The following is a 23,838-nucleotide window of genomic DNA, read 5'->3' on the forward strand; positions in this document are numbered from 1 at the left end:
CAAGCCAAATGTTCTGCCTCGAAATCTAGTCTCGGGCCACTGTTCTACCTTGTACCCAGTACCCGGGGAAGCTACTGTAGCTAAGTCTGGATCTGGTAAGAGCCTTTTTCAAACCCACACAAAACTTGCAAGGCACGTCATATATTTTACAATTCTTTCAACTATACCATTGGTGACTCTCAAAGACCCATAAACTAAGAACAATTATGTAAATGTCCATTATAAACTTCAATATGATTCTTTCAATGTTTGATTATACCATTTACTATATGCATGACTCCAGGTCACCAATAAAATCCCTCTGGATCCTGCTCTCCAACTCTACACAACAGAGAAAGTAATTTCAGGATTACATAGGGTAGCCACGAAGTCTAAATAAATTAACTACTTGATGGAATATTTGATGGAACAGATTAAGCCAGAAACAGAATTCTGAAGGAGAAGAAGCCCAATCTGGACACAAGAACTGAATTAGGACAGTTTTCTTGCCTTTCTATTTTAGAATCCCATTCAAACAAAGGAGACACAAAGATGAAAGTCCTGAAGGGAAGGGCTGAACCAGAATTTTGGTGGCCAGCAGCCTAAATACTGTAGGCTCACCTATAGCATCCTAGGTTTAGAACGGGGTTCACTTTGAAAACTCTGATACTGAGGTGCCTGGGTGGCTCAGTCAGTTAAAAATCTGCCTTCTGGGGGCGCCTGGGTGGCTCAGTGGGTTAAAGCCGCTGCCTTCGGCTCAGGTCATGATCCCAGGGCCCTGGGATCGAGCCCCGCATTGGGCTGTCTGCTCAGTGGGGAGCCTGCTTCCTCCTCTCTCTCTCTGCCTGCCTCTCTCCCTACTTGTGATCTGTCAAATAAATAAATAAAAATCTTTAAAAAAATTAAAAAAAAAAATCTGCCTTCCGATCAGGTTATGATCCCAGGATCCTGGGATCAAGCCCCACATTGGGCTCCTTGCTCAGCGGGGAGCCTGCTTCTCCCTCAATCCCCACTTGTGCTCCCTCTCACTCACCCTCTCTCTCAAATAAATAAAATCTTTAAAAAGAAAGAAAGAAAGAAAGCAAACTCTGGTATTTCTGAGGTTCCATAAAATAGGTGCTATGACAATTCAGAGGGAGAGGATAGCATTTAAACTATGGCCCAGACAAGAGTTAATAATCGCTCTGTAGTCTAACTGCCAGAAAATCTACATTTGTGTTATATGCAGTACGACTTCTTTTTAAAGTAAAGTAAAATTTGCTTTTATCTCAGAGAACACTAGGATAAAAATAAAGTTCTTTCTCTTTAAACTACAAAACTGTAACAGTACTCTTCACCACAAGATGTCACTATTGCCCAAGAGCAATATTACAAAACGCCTTTTTTTTTCTTTTTTTGAAGATTTTATTTATTTGACAGACAGAGATCACAAGTAGGCAGAGAGGCAGGCAGAGAGAGAGAAAGGGAGGCAGGCTCCCCACCAAGCAGAGAGCCCAATGCGGGGCTCGAACCCAAGACTCTGGGATCATGACCTGACCAGAGACAGAGGCTTCAACCCACTGAGACACCCAGGCACCCTCAAAATGCCTTTTATTTTTATGCTTAGTATCTTACCTTAATATCTTTCAGAGAGACAAATTTCTCGATACCCAATTCAATCATATCCAGCACATGGTAGTCATACATACGACCTAGAAGGAAAATACATTTTCTTTTAAGTATTTATTTTTCCCAAACAGCCATCTTATATGTACCCACTTAATTTGCATGTTCAAAGTGTTAGTCTCTGCCTCTTTTTTCCTCTCATACCCCACCAAACATGTCTCCTCTTTCTTAAACTTTCAACTCTACCTAGAACAGATTGTTGCAATCCTGGCCCTGAAAGAATCTTGGAAATTTAGCCAAACTCCCTTATTTTATATAAGAGTAAATAAAGGCTCACAGAAGGAAAAGGACTTGCCTACACCAGTGACCATGCCAGACCAAGTGCAATACTTACCAGGGAAGGGTTCATTTATGTGGTAGGTATGCTACTTTGTGTTTTTCTTCTCTAACACTGATTTAAGGTACGTGTATTTTACATTAGGAAAATATCTGCAACTTTAGGTAAAGTGATATTTACATGCCTATTGTTTACCTGCAATCTCGTAGATAAAAAGGTTTATTCAAAATCACAAGGAAAATTTTTTTAAAAACTAGCTTAGAGCTTACTTTATACTCCTGAATCCTCAACACCATCAATTAACCTGAGTCACAAAACTGACTTTGTAAATAACAATATTAGAAAGTAAATGACTGGGGCGCCTGGGTGGCTCAGATGGTTAAGCATCTGCCTTGGGCTCGGGTCATGATCCTGGAGGCCTAGGATCAGGGTTCCCGCTGGGTGGGGAGTCTGCTTCTCCCTCTCCCTTTGCCCCTCCCTTTACTCCTTCTCCTTCTCACTCTCCCTTTCCCTCCCTCCTTCTCACTCACTCCCTCACTCAAATAAATAAATAAAAATCTTAAAAAATAAAAAAAGTAAGTAAATGGTATTTACCTATTACTAGATTATTTGGCCGCTTCTTATTATGGGAGCCAAACATAAATAAAGAGCAATCTGACTTCTTTGAAAAGAATTCCTGTAAAACCAAAAAAAAAAACCTCTAATTAATGCATTAATACAAGCACTTTAAGAATCATACCTCTGAACTTAAAAAAAAAGGTAATGAATACTTAATGAACTAGATAGGAATAAGCAGAGAGAAAGGGACTTTATTTCTAGCTTTTTACTATAATTTTCTGATTTGGGTGTACCTAAGGAAAAGAAATAAGTTCAAGACTAAAATGTGCTGGCTGCCTGGGTGGTTCAGTCATTAAGCATCTGCCTTCAGCTCAGGTCATGGTCCCAGGGTCCTGGAATCGAGCCCCACATCCGGCTCCCTGCTCAGCAGGAAGCCTGTGTCTCACTCTCCCACTCCCCCTGCTTCTGTTCCCTCTCTCGCTGTCAAATAAAGAAACTCTTTAAAAAAAAAAAAAGAATAAGACTAAAAACATGCTTAAGTTTAGATTACTAAATGAGAGTATTTATTCTCAGCTATGCAGTTTTGGAACAGCACACTGAGTATTTCATTTACTGAACAAAGGCCTTTATTCACTAGACATTACTACCATCAATGGTACATCTTACCATCCATTTAAAATACATATGAAGAAGGGCATCTGGGTGGCTCAGCTGGTTAAGCCTACAACTGTTTTTTTTAAAGATTTGAGAGAGCGTGCACACGTGCACAAGTATGGGCCAGGCGAGGAAGGAGAGGGAGAAGCAGACTCCCTGCTAAGTGCAGAGCTCAACTCCGGACTCAACCCAGGACCCTGAGATCAAGACCTGAGCCAAAGGCAGCAGCTGCTTAACCAGATGAGTCATCCAGGAACCTCTAAGCCTCCAATTCTTTTTTTTTTTTAATTTTTTTTTTTTTAAAGATTTTATTTATTTATTTATTTGACAGAGACAGATCACAAGCAGGCAGAGAGGCAGGCAGGGGCGGGGGGGGAAGCAGGCTCCCCGCTGAGCAGAGAGCCCGATGTGGGACTCGATCCCAGGACCCTGAGATCATGACCTGAGCCGAAGGCAGCGGCTTAACCCACTGAGCCACCCAGGCGCCCCTAAGCCTCCAATTCTTGATTTCAGCTCAGGTCATGATCTCGTGTTGTGGGATCAAGCCCTGTGTTGAACTCTGTGCTCTGCAGAATGTGGGCATGGAGCCTACTTAAAAAAAAAAAAAATTTTTTTTTAAGTGTCCAAAGAAATGAAAATGCTTTCTTAATTTTTTTTTCTTACATTCTCTTACTATGACTAACACCCCAAAGCTATCCATAAACTACCTTTCACATATATACAGTACTCATCTCTGTTGTTGGTCTACATAAAGTCTACCTTTTGTTAAAATTCTAAAGCAAGCATAGTCAAATTATCTGCAAAAGGCCATAGAGTAACTATTTTTAGGCCTTTTATAAAGAAACCCCTTTAAAAAAAAAAAAGAAAGAAAGAAACCCTTTAAAAATACAAAAATCAGGGTGCCTGAGTGGCTTAGTTGATTAGCCGTCTGCCTTCAGCTCAGATCATGATTCCAGGGTCTTGGGATCGAGTCCCACATTTGCCTCTGCCTCTCTGTCTCTCAGGAATAAATAAGTAAAATCTTTGTTTTTTTTTTTTTTTTAGTTTTAAAATTAAAAAAAAAAATACAAATATCATTCTTAGTTTATAGGTCTCATAGAAACAGGGATTTAACCCACAAGAGGTATATTTGCTAACTCTTGTTCTAATGCACAGTTCCAAAATTATAGTATAAGAAATGTGCTTAGAAAAAAAAAAAGTCCTACTGGAGGGATACATAGTCAGAAGGAGGAATTCAACCACATTTCCAACTTGGCCACTGTTTCCACAGCCATTTTGAGCTCTATGGTCTGAGATTTTCTACATCCAATGAAATATCTCCTATCTCTGGAGGTGGAATATCCAAGAGAGGAAAGGCACAATTATCAAGTGTAAGAAAAACCATCATATCAAAATAGGATTGAAAAAGAAGTACAGAGGGATGCCTAGGTGGCTCAGTTGGTTAATCATTTGCCTTTGGATCAGGTCATAGTCCCAGGGTCCTGGGGTTGGGCTCCACATCAGGCTCCCTGCTCAATGAAGAGTCTTGTTCCTCCCTTGGCTCCTTCTCCCCACCTCACTCATTGTTCTCTCTCTCCTTCTCAAATCAAATCTTTTTTAAAAAAATTTTAAAGGGGTACCTGGGTGGCTCAGTTGGTTAAGTGTCTGCCTTTAGCTTAGGTCATGATCCCATACTCCTGGGATCAAGCACCGTGTCAGGCTCCTTGCTCAGTGGGGAGTCTGCTTCTCCCCCTGCCCCTCCCCCTACTCATGCTATCTCCCTCTCCCTCTCTCTCTCTAATAAAATCTTTAAAAATCAATTTTTAAAAACACTGAATATTGATTTCCCTAAATATGTTATAATCTCCAATGCAGTTAATTGCTACATTAGAAGTTCAATTTTAGTCTTCTAATTAATTACTGAAATTCTATTGAAAAGTTCTTTCTTGGGGCGCCTGCGTGGCTCAGTGGGTTAAAGCCTCTGCCTTTGGCTCAGGTCATGATCTCAGGGTCTTGAGATCAAGCCACACATCGGGCTCTCTGCTCAGCTCCCCCTCTCTCTGCCTGCTGCTCTGCCTGTTTGTGATCTCTCCCTCTCTCTGTCAAATAAATAAACAAAATCTTAAAAAAAAAAAAAAAAGTTCTTTCTTTTAAATTCACTGAGAAGGGTGCCTGGGTGGCTCAGTGGGTTAAGCCTCTGCCATCCACTCAGGTCATGATGTCAGGGTCCTGGGATTGAGCTCCGCATCGGGCTCTCTGCTCAGCGGAGAGCCTGCTTTCCCCCCATCTCTCTGCCTGACTCTCTGCCTGTGATCTCAGTCAAATAAATAAATAAATAAAATCCTTTTGAAAATTAATTAATTAATTAATTAATTCACTAAAGGAGCTGGGTGGCTCAGACAGTTAAGCATCTGAGTCTTGATTTCACCTCAGATCATGATCTAAGGATTCCAGGATCAAGCCCCGTGTTGGGCACCACTCAGTTATCGGAATCTGCTTAAGGATTCTCTCCCTCTCCCTCTGCTCTTTCCCCGCTGCTCATGTGCACAGACACGCATGTTCTCTTTCACTCTAAAATAAATAAATCTTTAGGGGCGCCTGGGTGGCTCGGTGGGTTAAGCCGCTGCCTTTGGCTCAGGTCATGATCTCAGGGTCCTGGGATCAAGTCCCGCATCGGGCTCCCTGCTCAGCGGGGAGCTTGCTTCCCTTCCTCCCTCTCTGCCTGCCTCTCTACTTGTGATCTCTCTCTGTCAAATAAATAAATAAAATCTTAAAAAAATAAAATAAAATAAATAAATCTTTAAGAAATAAATTCACTGGGGCGCCTGGGTGGCTCAGTGGGTTAAGGCCTCTGCCTTCGGCTCAGGTCATGATCACAGGGTCCTGGGATCGAGCCCCGCATCGGGCTCTCCGCTCAGCAGAGAGCCTGCTTCCTCTTCTCTCTCTGCCTGCCTCTCTGACTATGTGTGACCTCTCTCTCTCAAATAAATAAAAAATATCTTTAAAAAAAAAAAAAAAAGAAAGAAAGAAATTCACTAACTAAAATGGAAAAACAAGTACTGGTGTTCCCCTCAAGAGAACATAATTCCATTCCAATTTTTTTTTTAGTATCTTTTAATCTTTTTTTTTTTTTAAATAAGGTCTACACCCAAGGTGGTACTGAAACTCAAAACCCAGAGATCAAGAGCCACATACTATACTGACTGAGCCAGCCAGGCGTCCTCCATTCTGAATTTTTTAAAGTCAATTTATTTATCTACTTATTTATTTATTAAAGATTTTATTTATTTATTTGACAGAGAGAGACACAGTGAGAGAGGGAACACAAGCAGGAGGACTAGGAGAAGGAAAGCAGGCTTCCCACCAAGCAGGGAGCCCGATGCAGGGCTTGATCCCAGGATGCTGAGATCATGACCAGAGATGAAGGCAGAGGATTAACAACTAAGCCACCAGGTGCCCCTTTTTCAGTTGATTTAGTTTAAACCACTTATTCTCTTAAGATTTTCTTTAGGGAAAAAAAAAATACCATCACATACCCAAAGTCCACTCAACATTCTCCATTTACTAAATATCATCCTTTATCTTCTGATTTTATTCACTAGCCTTTTTCATTTTAGTTTGGTTGCCAATACACTTAAATAGGAATTTGATTAGTAAAGCAACTGACAATTATTGGAAACAATTCAGGTAGCATTCCTTGTTCTAAAAATACTCAAAGAAAGAAGTCGGATTTTTAAAAATCAAACATGCTTTATAAGAAGACTTATAGGGGCGCCTGGGTGGCTCAGTGGGTTAAAGTCTCTACCTTCAGCTCAGGTCATGATCTCAGGGTTTTGGGATCGAGCCCCACATCAAGCTTTCTGCTCAGCAGGGAGCCTGCTTACCCCCCACCTCGCCTGCCTCTCTGCCTAGTTTTGATCTCTGTCAAATAAATTTTTTAATTAATTAATTAAATTTTTAAAAAATGAAATGACTTAAAAAAGCTTCCTTTTGATAATCTATTAATTATGCACATAAAATATAATTCAGCTTTTAAAAATTCTGTCAATATACTTGCAAGCAGTGAATGATACTGGTCATAGTGAGATATAAGATCTATAGTTATATTTTGAAAATATAAAAGTTCTTATTTCTTTTTTTTTTTTTTTAAGATTTTATTTATTTATTTGACAGAGCGAGATCACAAGCAGGCAGAGAGGCAGGCAGAGAGAGAGAGGAGGAAGCAGGCTCCCTGTCGAGCAGAGAGCCCGATGCGGGCCTCGATCCCAGGACCCTGAGATCATGACCTGAGCCGAAGGCAGCGGCTTAACCCACTGAGCCACCCAGGCGCCCAAAAGTTCTTATTTCAAAATAATAAATAAATGTCTTATTTCCCTTCTACTTCACATTAAAATTCCCTCATATAGGAGGATTTCTAATTCAGAAACATCACAGATTAGAAGTACTCAAAGAGTACTAATTAGTCTGAATAATCATTTACATATTCTCTTAAATCAGAAAGATTCTTGGGGTGCTTCGGTGGCACAGTCAGTTAAGTGACTGATTCTTAGTTTTGGCTGAGGTAGTGATCTCAGGGTCTTGACATTGAGCCCTGTGCTGGGCTCCACTCTCAGTATGGAGTCTGCTTAAGATTCTCTCTCCTTCTCCCTTTGCCCCTCCCTTCCCTGCATGTACGCTCTCTCTCTAAATAAACTAAAAAAAAAGATTCTTGTACTCACCAATGACGTCTGATCCTCAAATGGTCTTGTAATGTTTTTCCTAAGAATATTTTTAAAAGGTGACCTTAATTTTAACAATCTTAATAGCAATTCACCAATAACAGTTAAGTAACATATTAAATAAGGATAACTTTATATTCAGATAATCAAAAATAAAGCTGGAGGGACAGTCATTCATTCAAATATATATTTAGTGCCTATTATGTGTCAGGCACTGTTGTAGGATCCTTGCTTTCCTTGCTTTCATGGAGCCCACATTCTAGTGGGAAAATAAAAATTTCAATAATAAATGCAGTGATGAAAATAAAATAGGGTATTCTATTAGTATGAAGAGTAGAAAATGACTATTTGAGCTGAGATAATGAATAAGTCATTGAAAAATTCTGAGGCTAAGAGTATTCTAGGAAGAAGGAACAGAACAAACAAAGACCCTGAGATGGAAACAAGCTTAGACTACTCAAGAAATGGAAAGAAGGTAAGTGTCACTGAAGCTTAGTGTGCAAAGGGAAAATGGTGGGGCATGAGGTCAACGATGAAGACATGGTCCATATTATGTAGGGCCTTGTTGTTCAAGGTAAGTAATGTAGATATTAACAGAGTAACTAACGGGAAGAACTGGAGAGTTTCAGGCAGGAGTGGTAACACTGGACTCAAATTCTCTTTTTAAAGGACTGCTCTGTGCACTATGTAAGAATGTAATATAGTAGGGCAAAACTGAAAAGAATTAGTAAGAAGTTATTACAGTAATCCAGAAGGGAAAGAAAAAAACGGTGCATTGGATTAGGAACATTAGTAGTAGAGCTAGAGAAGCAGTGGGCAAAACATGCTATCTTTTTTTTTTAAGATTTTATTTATTTATTTGACAGAGAGAGAGATCACAAACAGGCAGAGAGGCAGGCAGAGGGGGAGGGGGAAGCAGGCTCCCTGCTGAGCAGAGAGCCCAACACAGGGCTCAATCCCAGGACCCTGAGATCATGACCTGAGCCGAAGGCAGAGGCTTAACCCACTGAGCCACCCAGGAGCCCAAAACATGAGAGAGAAATACAAATAAATATTTCTCTTTGCTTAAATATGCATAAACAAATTCTGGTAAAATATGTAAGAAACTAATGAGAGGGGGTTGTTCTAGGAAGAGTGTTTATATTTTCACTTATAATTTTTGATTTCTAATTATGTAAATGAAGTTTCTATAAAATAGCTCATAATTTTTATGAACCAAAATCTATATACAACATGATCTCAATTTTGCTTAAAGAATAAAATAGGGACTCCTGGGTAGCTCTGTTGGTTGAACAGCCAACTCTGGATTTTGGCTCAGATCATGATCTCAGGGTCCTGGAATTAAGCCCCACCTCCCACTCTGTGCTCAATGGGGAGTCTGAGAATTCCCTCTCTCTCCCTCTGCTCCTCCCCCCTTCACACACTTCACACACACACTTGAAGGGACGCCTGGGTGGCTCAGTGCGTTAAGCTTCTGCCTTCGGCTCGGGTCATGATCTCAGGGTCCTGGGATCAAGCCTGCTCCTCCCTCTCTCTTTCTGCCTCTCTGCCTACTTGTGATCTCTGTCTCTCAAATAAATAAATAAAATCTTTAAAAAAAAAAAAAAAGAATAAAATAAATGTGAAAATGTGAAATGTGTGCGAAAATGGGTGAAGGGGAGTGGGAGATACAGGCTTTCCATTATGAAACCAGTAAGTCATGGGAATAAAAGATACAGTATAAGGAATATAATCAGTATCATAGTAGTGACAGCAGATAGCTACAGTTCTAGTAAGCAGAGCATACTGTAAAGACTTGTCAAATCACTATGTTTTACATTTGGAACTAATGTAACATTGTGTGTCAACTATACTCAAAAAATATATATATACATACAGGGGGAAAATATGTCAGAATGTAATAGTGATTATTTACTCCATTATCCATTATCCCGATTATCTAAGAGAAATACGGACTACCTTCATAGTCAGTAAAAAAAAAAAAAAAGAATATTACTTTTAATGATGCAAGGAAAACAGAACAAGAAAAATTATTGCAGCATTTATGATTAATAGCTAATTGTAATTCACAAATAAGCAAATATGGCCTGTTGGAAACACAGAAAATTCAAATTAAACAAAGTATGATTTTCACGTCTTAAAAATATAAACCAAAGAAGGTAATGGTCCATGGAACTTGTATATTACACTCTGCCAAAAGGACAATCTTTTCAAAAAGCAATATAATTAATATGTACTACTGAGTGGAGGAATCTCATTTAAGAACTAATTCAAAAGGATAATTCATTTGTGTAAAATGGCCATTTTGGCATTATTTATAACAGCAAAAAAGGAAAACCTAAATTCCCCCAAATTAAGTTACAAGTAGGGCGCCTGGGTGGCTCAGTGGGTTAAGCCGCTGCCTTCGGCTCAGGTCATGATCCCAGAGTCCTGGGATCGAGTCCCGCATCGGGCTCTCTGCTCAGCAGGGAGCCTGCTTCCTCCTCTCTCTGCCTGCCTCTCCATCTACTTGTGATTTCTCTCTGTCAAATAAATAAATAAAATCTTTAAAAAAAAAAAAAAAGTTACAAGTAAATTTTAATATAACCATTTAATAGGCATTATACTAGCACTGAAAATAATATCTAAAGGATCACCTATCAATAGAAAAACGTTTATAGGGCGCCTGGGTGGCTCAGTGGGTTAAGCCGCTGCCTTCGGCTCAGGTCATGATCTCAGGGTCCTGGGATCGAGTCCTGCATCAGGCTCTCTGCTCAGCAGGGAGCCTGCTTCCTCCTCCTCTCTCTCTCTCTCTGCCTGCCTCTCTGCCTACTTGTGATCTTTCTCTGTCAAATAAATAAATAAAATCTTTAAAAAAAAAAAAAGAAAAACGTTTATAATATGAGAAAGGCTTGATATAAAATTTAATGTATGGCAACAACACAGAAAATTTTTAGGTATTTTGGTAACGAAAGAAAACAGACTCTAAGGGCTACCTGTTGTATGATTCCATTTATGTGACATTCAGAAAAAGGAAAAACTTTAAGGATGAAAAGCAGTTCATTGGTCAAAGGGGGAGGGGAGGGGTGGACTACAAGCGCACACTGCACAAAGGTTCATGATGATGGAACTATCTCTGTATGCCGAACTGTAGTGCCAGACACAATTCAATGCATTTTTCAAAACCCACAAAACTGTACACCACAAAGAGTAAATTTTACACACATAAACTAAAACTACCAGCAGGATGTGGAGAAAAACCCAAAACAGAATACAAACTGTGATAAACAACCCTAACTGTTGTTTGAAGGAATAACAATCACATTAAAGAGGCAGAAAAAAAACAAACCTGTATTACATTGGGAACCAGTATTTGAACTGGATATTCTAAAGCTAAAGACAGAAAAACAATACACATATTCTAAACTCTAGTTAATTTGTTTCTTATAGGATGAGAAATTCTGCAACTATGTATATATTAGAATTACACAATTAAATAAATATGTAAACTATCAATAATGAAAGCCAGGTTTCTTGAGGCCAGAACAGAAAAGTTACAAGTAAGGAAGTAAAGAAGAAAGGCTGGAGTGAGGTCGGTGGCACTGGGCTGGAACTGGAAGTATCAGTATGAACGCATGATTTTTAGTATCGATAATAACTGAGGGTCTTTAAAATATATAAATATAAACTTAGATGAGCATGTATGTATAGGTTAATATGCATAATACATATTTTAAGCTCTGTCTGCTGAAGGGATCCAGAGACAATGACACTCCCATAGCAACAGAGCATATTTAGTGCCCAGATCTTTGTTTCTAAATTATCAGTCTCCAATATATGGAAACAGGGCTCCATACAGAAGGGGCTGATTCCAGAGCTGTTGTAAGGAAAAATAAAAGATGAGCATGAGGCATCCTGTGGCGCCAGAAAGGAAGTACTCAAACACAAGGAGCATGCTGAAAAAGCACGGGTACCAACCTGAAAGAGAGCCCAGTGGCCAAAGGCAGAATTTGAGCAACAAAATAATGATAGCATTGGATTTTAAGTCCAAAGAGTATAATAAATATCTGTAAGTCCACACTAATATAAATGAGCAACTCAACAGAGGAAGAGAGAGAGATTTTCCTCACAAAATTCCAATTAATAAATGAAGAAGGAATAAGGAAGATAGAAACCACCAACAGAATACCAGAGTAATCATCTCTGTAGACAAATCCATTGATGGGTGCCAAAATGAATAAGTAAAGTGTAAGGAGAAAGGACTATCTGCATAATCTTTGCAGAGTCTCCAAATATTTATTAATTACAAAGGAAAAAACAGTAAATTTATAGTGGAGAAACCAAGGAGACACCACTTTAACTGAGGTTAATGCTCCCAGCATTAATACATCCTATACTCCCTGGTATGATTTATGGAGAAAAGCACATCCCTTCTGTGATATTCCAGCCAAAAATCCCTAAGTCTCAATCCACTCATGAGAAACTGACGACAAATCCAAAGTGAGGGACATTTTACAAAATAATTAACAAGTACTCATCGAAAGTGTCAAAGTCATCAAAAAAGGAAAGACTGGGAATTGTCACAAATGGGAGAGTACGGAGACATGACAACTAAATGCAATGTAGGATCCTGGAAGAGAAAAAGGATATTACTGGAAAAACTGGTACAACCAAATTAAGTCTACGGTCCAGTTAACATTATTGTACCAATGTTAATCTCTTACTTTTGGTAACAATACTATGGTTATGTATGATGCAACATTAAGAGAAACTGAGTGAAAGTTATGAAAAATCTACAAATTTCTGCAACTCTTCTGTAAGTCCATAATTACTTCAAAATAATACATATATGCTAAGATTACAACTATGTAAGTATTCAATACAAATGAAAACACACAGGAAAAAACTAAATTTTAAAAATACTAATAGCTATATATATGTAAGGAACTGTCCTGTTTTTTAAACAAAATACTTTTCTAAATTTCCCATAATGTAATTGTTTGCTACTTTTATAATAGAACAATATAAGTCAAAATAAAACAAGTCATTACTGGGGCACCTGGGTGGCTCAGTGGGTTAAAACCTCTGCCTTCGGCTCAGGCCATGATCTCAGGGTTCTGGGATCAAGCCCCGCATAGGGCTCTCTGCTTGGCAGGGAGCCTGCTTCTTCCCTTCTCTCTCTGCCTGCCTCTCTGCCTACTTGTGATCTCTGTCTGTCAAATAAATAAATAAAATCTTTAAAAAAAAAAACAAAAAACAAGTCATTACTTACTTTTTATACAGAACTCCATATGGTTTTTTCAGGGCATACTGTAAAACATAATTTATAGCTTTCAAAACAAATTACATTCTGAAAAGCAGATGGAAAAATTAAATTGCATTGTATCTGTCATTACACAAGATTACCTGGTCCCTGAATACTATTCTGATGTCTCCTGCTTGGCTCCCTTTTAATCACCTATTAAAAGCTGCAACATAAGTTTAATAACCTAACTTAGACTGGACTTTCTTAATCTAAAGTTTCCAGGCCCTTTCAAAAACCTATCCAACTTATATGATTCCTTTCATTTCTTTAGAGTCTACTGATTCCACACTATTTGAGAGTAGAAAGAAAACATAAAAATAAATCCTATCAGAAAGGCTGACAGAGTTGAAATAATGCTGTCTGGAGATAAGAGAACGGAGAAAGAATCCCAGTAATAACAATCAGAATTCTAGTCGGGAGTTTAAACACAGCCCTTTAAAAAATTCCTGTCATTCAACCCTCTTTCCATTTTTTTCTTAGTTCTTTCCACTCATTCACTAATAATCACTTGTTCCCTATACGGTTAGTTCTGCTCTACCATAAGGAATAACAAAGATCTAAGGCCTTCCCTTGCATTAGGGGAAGGGGTAAATGAGGAAAACAATGAAAAGAAAAATGATCACTCATCAACAATCAGAGCTGATGAACAAAGGAAATTCAGCACTAAAACCTATCTTTTTAAGTACTAAAACTTTTTTTTCTTTAAGTTTATTTATCTGCTTTATTAATCTCTATAGCCAAAGTGGAACTCAAACTCGTGAATGTCTTCCAAAGGAGCCAACCAGGTACCCCTTCAGTACTAAAACTTTTAATAATTCTTGACCAAATGTTTCCCTGCCTTGGTGTAATGCACATGACCACAGTGACAACTCAGGAATCATCAATATGAATGTTAAAGTACCACCATTACCTGTAATATTGTGCTATTCTTAGAGCTTACTTAAATATAGGGCCACGATCCTACCAACACAATGACACGGACAGAAAGGATGAGCATGTATTAGACATTTAGATATCTGAACTACTGTATTTAACAAGCAAGCATAGAGAGTTTAGTCAAATTAAAAAATCTATTAAATTACTTAGTTGATTTAACTCAAAGAAACTATCTGCTGTATTTAGGGCCTAAATATCCAACCACCAAGTAGGTATCTCCATAGACTATGCCTTTCATTCACTGATTAAACATTTACTGAGCATGTACTATGTGCCACACACTGGGCTAAACATCAGACTACAGAGGCAGAAAAAAATATAAAGCTTTTACCATCAAACTTATATTACAGATCCTGAACTGAACACACCACCTCTCTGTCCTAACCTGCTTCAGCTGGTATATTCTCTAATTGGCATTAGCACTCATCAAGAATCCAACCCAGAAACCATGCCCAAACCCTTCTACACCCAACATCTAGTCTCTCTGATCATCTCTCATTTTCACCAGCACTACTACACTCCAGATACTCGTTACCTGCCTGACAACAATGGCAGAATTAGTTTCCCGTATTTGCTCTCAATTTTCTCTGGTCAAACCGATTAAAGGAGCTGATCATGTCTGTCACCTCCAATCTTTCGATAGTTCCTTAGAGCTTTCCGAACAAAGCTCAAACTCCATGTTACTATCTGATCTCTGTCTGTTCTTCTAGCTTCATCGGGCCCATTTCCCCTTTAGCCATCCACAATTATTTACAGTTCCCCAAATGTAACACGCTCCTTCACATTCCCTTTTGCACAAGTATTGTCAACAGCCTTGGAAGACTTTCTCCTCTCCCTCCTCTCCTCCTACTTGCTGTGACTCCGCCTTCAAAATGAAGCGTAAGTGTCTCCTCTGTGCATGGCTACCCTTACAGGATTTTAGCTCTGCCTCCCAGCCTACCCTGCCCATGCCTCCAGCACAGCACTTAATTCACAATGCTATAAAGTCTTACTTGCCTGTCTCTTTTTAAGCTCCCTGAATGGATAGATGTGTCTTATGTAACTATTAACCCTCAGCACCTAACACAGTACTTGGTATTGCTGAAGGAATCGACAGTTAACATGCAGTTATTTCACTTTACAAACTAGCTACGTTTCTTAAATGCGAGTAAACCAAATTCTAGTAATTGAAACCAGCTGAAATTTACTAAGGGAACTACAGTAGCTGCTTTAAGGAAAACCAGTGGTTAGTGGCTTGCCAAGGCAAATAACCTCCAACCTGAGCCTAAGGCTAGCAGTTCTTAAGGCAAGGCAAACTTATCCATGTATTTCTGCAGCAGCCTAAACAAGCATGCAGAAAAGGTCCTAAAATAATTTCAATACCATTTGAAAAATAAGTGTGCATGGGTGCCTGGCTGGCTCAGTTGGTAGAGCATGCAACTTATGATCTCAGGGTTGCAAGCTCAAACTCAACAGTGGGTGTAAAGATTACTTAAAAACAAAATCTTTTTTAAAAATTAAAAAATAAGGGGTGCCTGGGTGGCTCAGTGGGTTAAGCCTCTGCCTTTGGCTCAGGTCATGATCCCAGAGTCCTGGGATCAAGCCCCACTTCGGGCTCTCTGCTCAGTGGGGAGCCTGCTTCTCCCTCTCCCTGCCTCTCTGCCTACTTGTGATCTCTGTCTGTCAAATAAATAAAATTCTTAAAAAAAAAAATTTAAAAATAAAGGTATACACATATACATACCACATCTTTAAGTACTTGTGTCACCATGGAATTTGCATTTCCCCCTTTAATCAGCATAGCATTTTTAATATTTTCACTGAGTTTCGGTTCTCTCTTCTCAAGGAATCTCTTGGCTCTTTTCGTTTTGGGCTTTCTGTTCAGAAAATCAAAATTCATAACAACTTAGAAAGTTTTCCTCATAGTACGAAACCATGACTTGGCAAATGTGCAAATTCTTAAAAACCAACAGTTATTACAAAACATTTATCAGTTAGGATTCGACCATTAACCAAAATCTCACTTTTTAGGAAGATAATAGTAAAAGATATTCGGTTATTACTATGAATTAAGTTAATTTTATTAGCTTTTGATTTTTTTAAGAAGCTTTCACTTTTTTAATATCCCCAGCATTCTTTTATTACTGCTTTTTTCTAAATCTTTATTAAAAAAAAAGACTCAATGAATACTGTTGCTATTTTTACTCCATTATTTTTTCTTCAGTCTAAAGCAAACAGTACTCTTACCCTAACACAAAGAATTGCACACCAACTAGTGATCATCTGTGGACAGTTACTAAACACAGAGAGATAATTATTTTTTTTTTAAGATTTTATTTATTTATTTGACAGAGAGAGATCACAAGTAGGCAGAGAGGCAGGCAGAGAGAGAGAGGAGGAAGCAGGCTCCCTGCTGAGCAGAGAGCCCGATGCGGGACTCAATCCCAGGACCCTGAGATCATGACCTGAGCCGAAGGCAGCGGCTTAACCCACTGAGCCACCCAGGCGCCCCCAGAGAGATAATTATTAACTGCCATATCTTTCATCCAGGTTTAAGACCACAATGCCCACCAGGACATATACGCTATCCCACTCCAACATCACAGCTGAGAAAGTCAGATATTATTGCCACCAACAGGAGATAATAATGACTGACAATTTTACAGTCACTCTATTAAGGCTTATCTTCACCAAAATCCCAAAACACCAGTAAAATTATTATCTTCATTTTTGAGGCCAGGAAGGTAATCTGGCCAAGGTCACACAACTTACAAGTAGGCCAATCTTCAAAATGAGTTAGATTTAAAAACTCATCTAGACCAATAACTCTGCAAAATATGAAGGGAAAACAAATTCATTATTCTGATTTTATGATGCAGGAGCAGAATGTTTTTGTACATTTCTGTTCAGAAAAAGGGCTTCACTTCTGCTTCCACTATATATTGCTTTTCCAACAGTTCTCCGCCATCTACTGCAAGAATTCCTCTCTCTTAAGTAACTATGACCTTCCATCCTCTTTTCAGTCCTATGGACACTTTGGGCAGGAAAAGAAAAATAGAATATACACATACTCGGGGCACCTGGGTGGTTCAGTGGGTTAAGCCGCTGCCTTAGGCTCGGGTCAGGATCTCAGGGTACTTGGATTGAGTCCCGCATCGGGCTCTCTGCTCAGCAGGGAGCCTGCTTCCCTCTCCCTCTCTCTCTGCCTGCCTCTCTGCCTACTTGTGATCTCTCTCTGTCAAATAAATAAATAAAATCTTAAAAAAAAAAAAAAAGAATATACACATACTCAACTTACCATGCAGAGTTTAAAAATTCTCCTCCAGATAAAATGTCAAGCAATATAAAGCTTCCCACCATTTATTATTTGATAAAAGTACACATTTGCTAAATCAAATTAAGAAATATTTAGTATGTCTATACTAAAAAAAAAAAAAAAAGTGCTCTATGCTTTATATTCCATGTGGTTTGTCACTTCTCACTAGCCCGCAACTAATATAAATAACATCTTTTACGTTTGTTCCCCAATCAGATCATCATCTTACTCATCTTTGCAGTCCCCATACCTGAAGGAATATAAAACAGATGCGCAAAAACCTCTGAATTAATGACTAAAAGAACTTTTCATTTTGATTGGCTGTTAACCCAGGCAGATCTCAAGAAATAACAGCAGGACTAGTTAGGAGATCAATAAATATTTTCTGAACGCATTTAAAACATCACCTCAAGAGAAAGAAAAGGCTAAGAACATTTCTACGTGCTGTAGCAAAGGCTTTATATACATTCTCGCTGATAATCCTCACAATGCTATAAAGTACGATTATTACGAACGCTATTTTACAAAGTAAACTGAGGTTTAGGGGGGTTATATGGCCCAAAGTCACAAAGCGTTGCGAATGCGCCCGGACTGTCACCTACACCTGTCAGATGCCGAGGCCTTGTGTTGGTGACCGCTCATTCCCTCACACTTCTTGAGAAGCCCAGGGCGTCTCTAACTGACCAAGCTAAACCGCACCAACATCTCCGAGCTACCACCTGGCAATTCCCACAAGTGGACTTCCGGACTCTCAGTCTCCCGCAGAGCGGCACCAACAGAGGGATACCCAGGCTGGTGGATACACTGACCCACCGAAGGCCCCACTTATAGGGTGGGGGGAACGAGGGGAGGCCAGGCAGAGCGGAGACTTTTTCACTCTTCCGCACTACAGGAGTCCCACTCTCCAACGTCCCACAAGAGAGGACCCAGCGTACTCACACAACTCGATCCAAAGCGTCCATGGCTACCGCAGCGTGAACCCGAGGATCGCACGTGTCCGCCTGGTCTCGCGAGATAGCCCAGCACTCTGGGACAGGCGGAACCGGAACTTGCTCTTGACGCCACTTCCTGGGACCGCCATGTTGGCGGTGCTTCGCCATTGCCGCGTTGTCTTGGTTACAGATTTTTGCCATGTCTCTTGGCCGGAAGTTGACATTCTAGGTAATACTGCCTGTACCAGCTTGATGGACATGGCTGTGTGTATACCCGAAATAAGATATCCAGGGACCAGATGTTATTCTGGGAATCTCCCAAAATGCTAAATGTCACAGCGGCATGCTTTCTGTATGAAGAATAAGAATCGTAGAGATTCTATCAGATTCTTTTTTCATGAAAGTAAAACATTTCCAATGCCCCATTTGAAACTTTTAGGGTTTGTAGCGTTGAAATGTTTTTCAAATATACACCAGTGACATAGACTAATTCTTCCTTGAGGGAAATTTATTTTGTTTTAAGTTACCCATGAAAGTAAAACACTTAAAATGCTATATGTATTATATTTCCTGAACTTTATGTACTGAATCTAAATGACATTAGCTCAGAATACTATAATCATATTTTAATGACTAGAGTTCATTGTGCATTAAATTGGGCAAGAAAAATTTTATTTTCACTGATACTATTTTCACATGTGTAACAAATTTACAGGTCCTATTCTCTTAGTTTGTGAATCCTACCCATTCTTTTTTTTATATTTTTAAAAATTTTTATTAATTCTACCTATTCTTAACATTATCAGTTATATGCAGAGTGACTCCACAGCTGTAGTTTCTTAAAAGGAAAATTAAAACAAGTTTTTTTTTCCCTGTTTTCCAAAGAAGTAAAATAAAATAAAGATGTCAGTAGGGCTGCATTCCCCCGGAAGCTCCAGGGGAGAAACTGTTTTTTTCTGCCTTTTCCAACTTCTAGAAGCTGTCTGCATTCCTTGGTACTCCTCCGTCTTAAAAAGGCATCACTTGAACTTCTGTTCCCATCGTCACATCTTTCTGACTCTGATACTCCTGAATCCTTCTTATAAGAGCCTTGTAAATACAGGTGGCCCACCAGGATAATCCACAATCATCCCCCATTACAAGATCCTTACCTTAATCATATAGCAAAATCCCTTTGGCCAGGTAAGGTAACATATTCACAGATCCCTAAGTTTAGGACATGGACATCTTTCCAGGGCAGCACTATTCTACCAAGTTCCAATTTCTCCACTCTTTAGCAAAATTTCCTTAATTTTGTCCATCCTTTTTTATTAAGGCATACCTGGGTGTGAATTGGTTTTCATTTATATTTCCCTGAGGGCAAACGATGTTGAAATCTTTTCGTGGGCTCATTGGCCATTTATATATATACCTTCATTAGGAAAATGTTTATTAAAATTACTTGCTCAATTTAAAAATTGTGTTGTCTTTTTATTGTGGATTATACATAAGTTCTTTTTTTTTTAAAGATTTTATTTATTTATTTGAAGAGAGAGACCACAAGTAGGCAGAGAGGCAGGCAGAGAGAGAGAGAGAGAAGCAGGCTCCCTGCCGAGCAGAGAGCCCAATGTGGGACTCGATCCCAGGACCCCGAGATCACGACCCGAGCTGAAGGCAGCGTCTTAACCCACTGAGCCACCCAGGCGCCCCTATACGTAAGTTCTTTGCACATTTTAGACATGAGATCCTTTTCTCTTATACAATTTGCGAATATTTTCTCCCACTGAGTGTCTTCTCATTCTCTAGATTGTGCTCTTTTTTTTTTTAAGATTTTATTTATTTATTTGACAGACAGAAATCACAAGTAGGCAGAGAGGCAGGCAGAGAGAGAGAGAAAAGGAAGCAGGCTCCCTGTCGAGCAGAGAGCCTGACTCGGGGCTCGATCCCAGGACCCTGGGATCATGACCTGAGTTGAAGGCAGAGGCTTTAACCCACTGAGCCACCCAAGCACCCCTAGATAGTGTCCTTTGAAGCAAAAAAGTTTTCAATTTTGATGAAGTCTAATTTATCTATATTTTTCTTAAGTTGCTTTGTATTCTATCATATCTAAGAACCCATTTCCTAATCCAAGATGATAAAGATTTACACCTTTATTCTTTCTTTCTTTCTTTCTTTCTTTCTTTCTTTCTTTCTTTCTCCTTCCTTTTCTTTTTTGGTCTTAGACCTGGTCTTTATTCACTTGGACATTGTATGAATGTTCCAATTTTCTTTTTCTTTTTTTTTTTTAAAGATTTTATTTATTTATTTGACAGAGAGAGATCACAAGTAGGCAGAGAGGCAGGCAGAGAGAGAGGAGGAAGCAGGCTCCCTGCTGAGCAGAGAGCCCGATGCGGGACTCGATCCCAGGACCCCGAGATCATGACCTGAGCCGAAGGCAGCGGCTTAACCCACTGAGCCACCCAGGCACCCTCCAATTTTCTTTTGCTGAAAAAAGTATAAAAATAATTTTATATAGGAATCCATTCATTACTGCAAATCTTCCTAAGTCCCTGCAAATGGCTCTAAATGAGGGTAAATGAATGAACAAGAAGGAGAGCTATGCGGCAGGGTGAGGTTGGGCCAATCCTCAGGCACTTACCCAGATTCCTGTTAAAGACCTCTCTGTTCCTTCCTGTTAGCGCCCACCAGCACCCATAGGTTCTCATGGCTAAGCACCCAGCAGAAAAGGGCATTTGAAAAGGTCTAGGAGGAGCTGTAGAGTCAGAGGATGGGGAGGAGTGAAGGCTAAAGGTGGTGCAGCAAATATCCAGGTCCACCCGCGGATTCCCTCCTAAGAGTGGGAGGATCTGACAGAACAAAGCAGTGGGGCTGGACAAGATGGTGGGTCGTCAGTTCTGTGCCACTGAGTGGCAGTCAAGCCTGGCTTCTGGGAGGGCTGGGAGAGAGCAAAAAGTCGCCAGAGAAAAAGAGGCAAATACTTTGGCTCTGTGGTTGGAAGGGCTGAGCCTCCATTCTCTGCTCTTCTAGCACAGTAGAGATGCTGGTGCAGGAGTGGGAACTGTGGCCAGAACTCTGCACTGAGGGATGGATGGGGAAGCCAGGAATCTTTGGCTCTTAAGCTATGAAGAAGTAGGGTTGGAGAGGACTCCAGGCAGCCCCCAGATCAGATGGTTTCTGTCTCAGCCACGTAGGGCACGTCTTTGTCAGTCAAATGTTGAGAACAGCCATCACAAACACCTTTACTCTTGTCCAGATTATAGATATAACTGTGGTCCCCAGGGGGTGAAGAAAAGTGGAGGAGGGGCGCAAACACTTCTGAGGATATCAGCTCCTTCAGCAGCTCTGAAGCTCAGGCACTCTCATGTGGGACTGAAGATTTCTGACAGCTCCTCAGGAAGTTCTAGAACTTCTGTAGGGTCTGCCTTGATGGACTCAAAGGAAGTAAAAGGGATGGGTCCAGATGAGCTATTGCTGCTGCTGCTGCTGCTGCTGCTGCTGCTGCTGCTGCTGCTGTTACTGTCCAGCAGGGCAGAGGACTTCAGTGGCTAGTGGCTAGTGCTGTGGAGTCCAGCGGGAGGGAACTGGGTTCACCATTGTCCTTGATACCAGTTCCAGGGCCAGCACTCATTGCAATCTGAGCTGTTGGTCCAGTCACCCACTAGGTTTCAGTGCTGCCAGGAAGAGGGGTGAGAGTGGCCACCCGAGTGCTGTTTGGATGTGAGGCATCTTGGTGCTAGGTCAGGGCAGGCTTGGACAGAGGTGGAGGGGTAGAGACAGCAAGAGGGGTCAAGAACAGATCCCTGGGTGGCAGCACTGGCACCACCATGGGCAGTGAGCTCCAGGCCTCCTTGTTCAGCAGCACCTCAGTGGAGTCACTCACGTTTTTCAGATGCTTCTCATACTTGAAATCTGGTACCTGAATCCAGTCCTTCTGCCCACTGAGACCCTCTGGGGTGGGCACCTCAAGGTGTTACTGCTTGAAAGGAAGATGTCTCAGGAAAGCATCTGCATACGTTCTCATGAGTGACATAGGTCAAGCCGCTGTTCTGCACTGTCCTCTGTGACCCTCCAGTTGCTCTGCTGTACCCATCCGGTGCTTGTCCAATGCTCCTGCTACTGCAGGTCCCTGATATCTTTTTTTTTTTTTTTAAGATTTTATTTATTTGACAGACAGAGATCACAAGTAGGCAGAGAGGCAGGCAGAGAGAGAGAAGGGGAAGCAGGCTCTCCACTGAGCAGGAAGCCTGATACAGGACTTGATCTTGGGGCCCTGAACTCGAGCTGAAAGCAGAGGCTCAACCCACTGAGCCACCCAGGCGCCCCCTCCCTGATATCTGTCTTGAGCTCAATCAGCTTTTATGCTTTTATGTAATTTCCAGGGTATGGCCAGGCCCTAAACACTGCCACTAGATGCTGTTCTTAGGTTTTTCTGCATCAGCCACATATCTTCCAGCACATCAGTAATGTCATACACCTGGCACACAGATAGGCTGTAGTTACGTTTTGAGTTCAAGCATGGCCTTCTGCAGAAGTGACATGAACTTGGTGGTAGGAAGTCCCAAGCTCTTCTAGAGCTGTCTGAGGTGTCTTGGGGTGCCTAGGGGCATTGGCACCTGTAGCCCAGCCTCTGCCATCATGCCTGGCTGCCGACTTCCCTCAAGCCAGGCCAGACTAGCACCCTATTTTCTTCAAAGAGTTTTATAATGTCAGCTCCTTCATTTAGGCCCCTGGGCCATTTTGAATTAATCGTCATATATTGTTTAAGACAGGGGATCCGGGTGCCTGGGTGGCTCAGTCATTAGGACATCTACTTTCAGCTCAGGTTATGGTCCCAGGGCCCCAGGATCAAGTCCTGCATCAGGTTCCCTGCTCAGTTGAGAGCCTGATTCTCCCTTTGCTGATCCCCATTCTTGTGCTCTCTTGCTCTCTCTGCCAAATAAATAAAATCTTTTAAAAAATAAATAAATAAAAGGTGGGGGGGGTGCCTGGGTGGCTCAGTCGTTAAGTGTCTTCCTTCGGTTCGGGTCATGATCCCAGCCTCCTGGGATTGAGCCCCTTATCGAGCTCCCTGCTTGGCGGGAAGCCTGCTTCTCCCTCTTCCACTCTCCCTACTTCTGGTCTCCCCCCGCCACCCGTCTCTTTGTCAAATAAATAAATAAAATCTTTTTTTCTTTTTAAAGGGCAGGGGACCCAACTTCATTCTTTTGTATATGGATATCCAGTTGTTCCAGTGTCATTTATTGAATAGATTCTTTTTGCTCCATTGCATTGCCTTTGCTCCTTGGTCTAAAATCAGTTGACTAGAGGCGCCTGGGTGGCTCAGTCAGTTAAACATCTGCCTTCGGCTCAGGTCATGATCTCAGGGTTCTGGGATCAAGTGCCTGCTTTGGGCTATGTGCTCAGCAGGGGATCTGCTTCTCCCTCTCCTTCTGCTCCTCCTCCCACTCATGCCCTCTCCCTCTCTCTCAGATAAATAAATAAAACCTTTAAAAAACCTAAAATCAGCTGACTATATTTATGTAGGTTTATTTCTGGGCTCTGTATTCTATCTATTCTGTACTGTCTATTCTTCTGCCAATTCT

The 23,838-nt window shown here is 40.7% G+C and overlaps 1 protein-coding gene and 1 pseudogene across 2 annotated transcripts in view; both read right to left on the bottom strand.

Moving 5' to 3' along the window:
- RPF2 (ribosome production factor 2 homolog) overlaps nucleotides 1-18,355 on the bottom strand; it is a 44,133-nt gene extending 25,778 nt beyond the window's left edge. The window contains exons 1-6 of one of the 2 annotated variants that reach the window (XM_044244383.1): nucleotides 18,285-18,355; nucleotides 15,774-15,906; nucleotides 13,082-13,119; nucleotides 7,831-7,870; nucleotides 2,516-2,597; nucleotides 1,594-1,670 (exon numbers count right to left, since the gene is read on the bottom strand). In XM_044244383.1, coding sequence (XP_044100318.1) covers nucleotides 1,594-1,670; nucleotides 2,516-2,597; nucleotides 7,831-7,870; nucleotides 13,082-13,119; nucleotides 15,774-15,906; nucleotides 18,285-18,307 — 393 coding nt within the window. In that variant the 5' untranslated portion in view covers nucleotides 18,308-18,355. The remainder of the gene's footprint in view (nucleotides 1-1,593; nucleotides 1,671-2,515; nucleotides 2,598-7,830; nucleotides 7,871-13,081; nucleotides 13,120-15,773; nucleotides 15,907-18,284) is intronic. The other variant, XM_044244386.1, reaches the window with a different exon arrangement.
- Nucleotides 18,356-21,149: 2,794 nt separating this feature from the next.
- LOC122903570 lies at nucleotides 21,150-22,890 on the bottom strand (annotated as a pseudogene).
- Between the last annotated feature and the right edge of the window lie 948 nt (nucleotides 22,891-23,838).

This window comes from Neovison vison, chromosome 1 (assembly GCF_020171115.1).
Source record: "Neovison vison isolate M4711 chromosome 1, ASM_NN_V1, whole genome shotgun sequence".
Taxonomy (NCBI): domain Eukaryota; kingdom Metazoa; phylum Chordata; class Mammalia; order Carnivora; family Mustelidae; genus Neogale; species Neogale vison.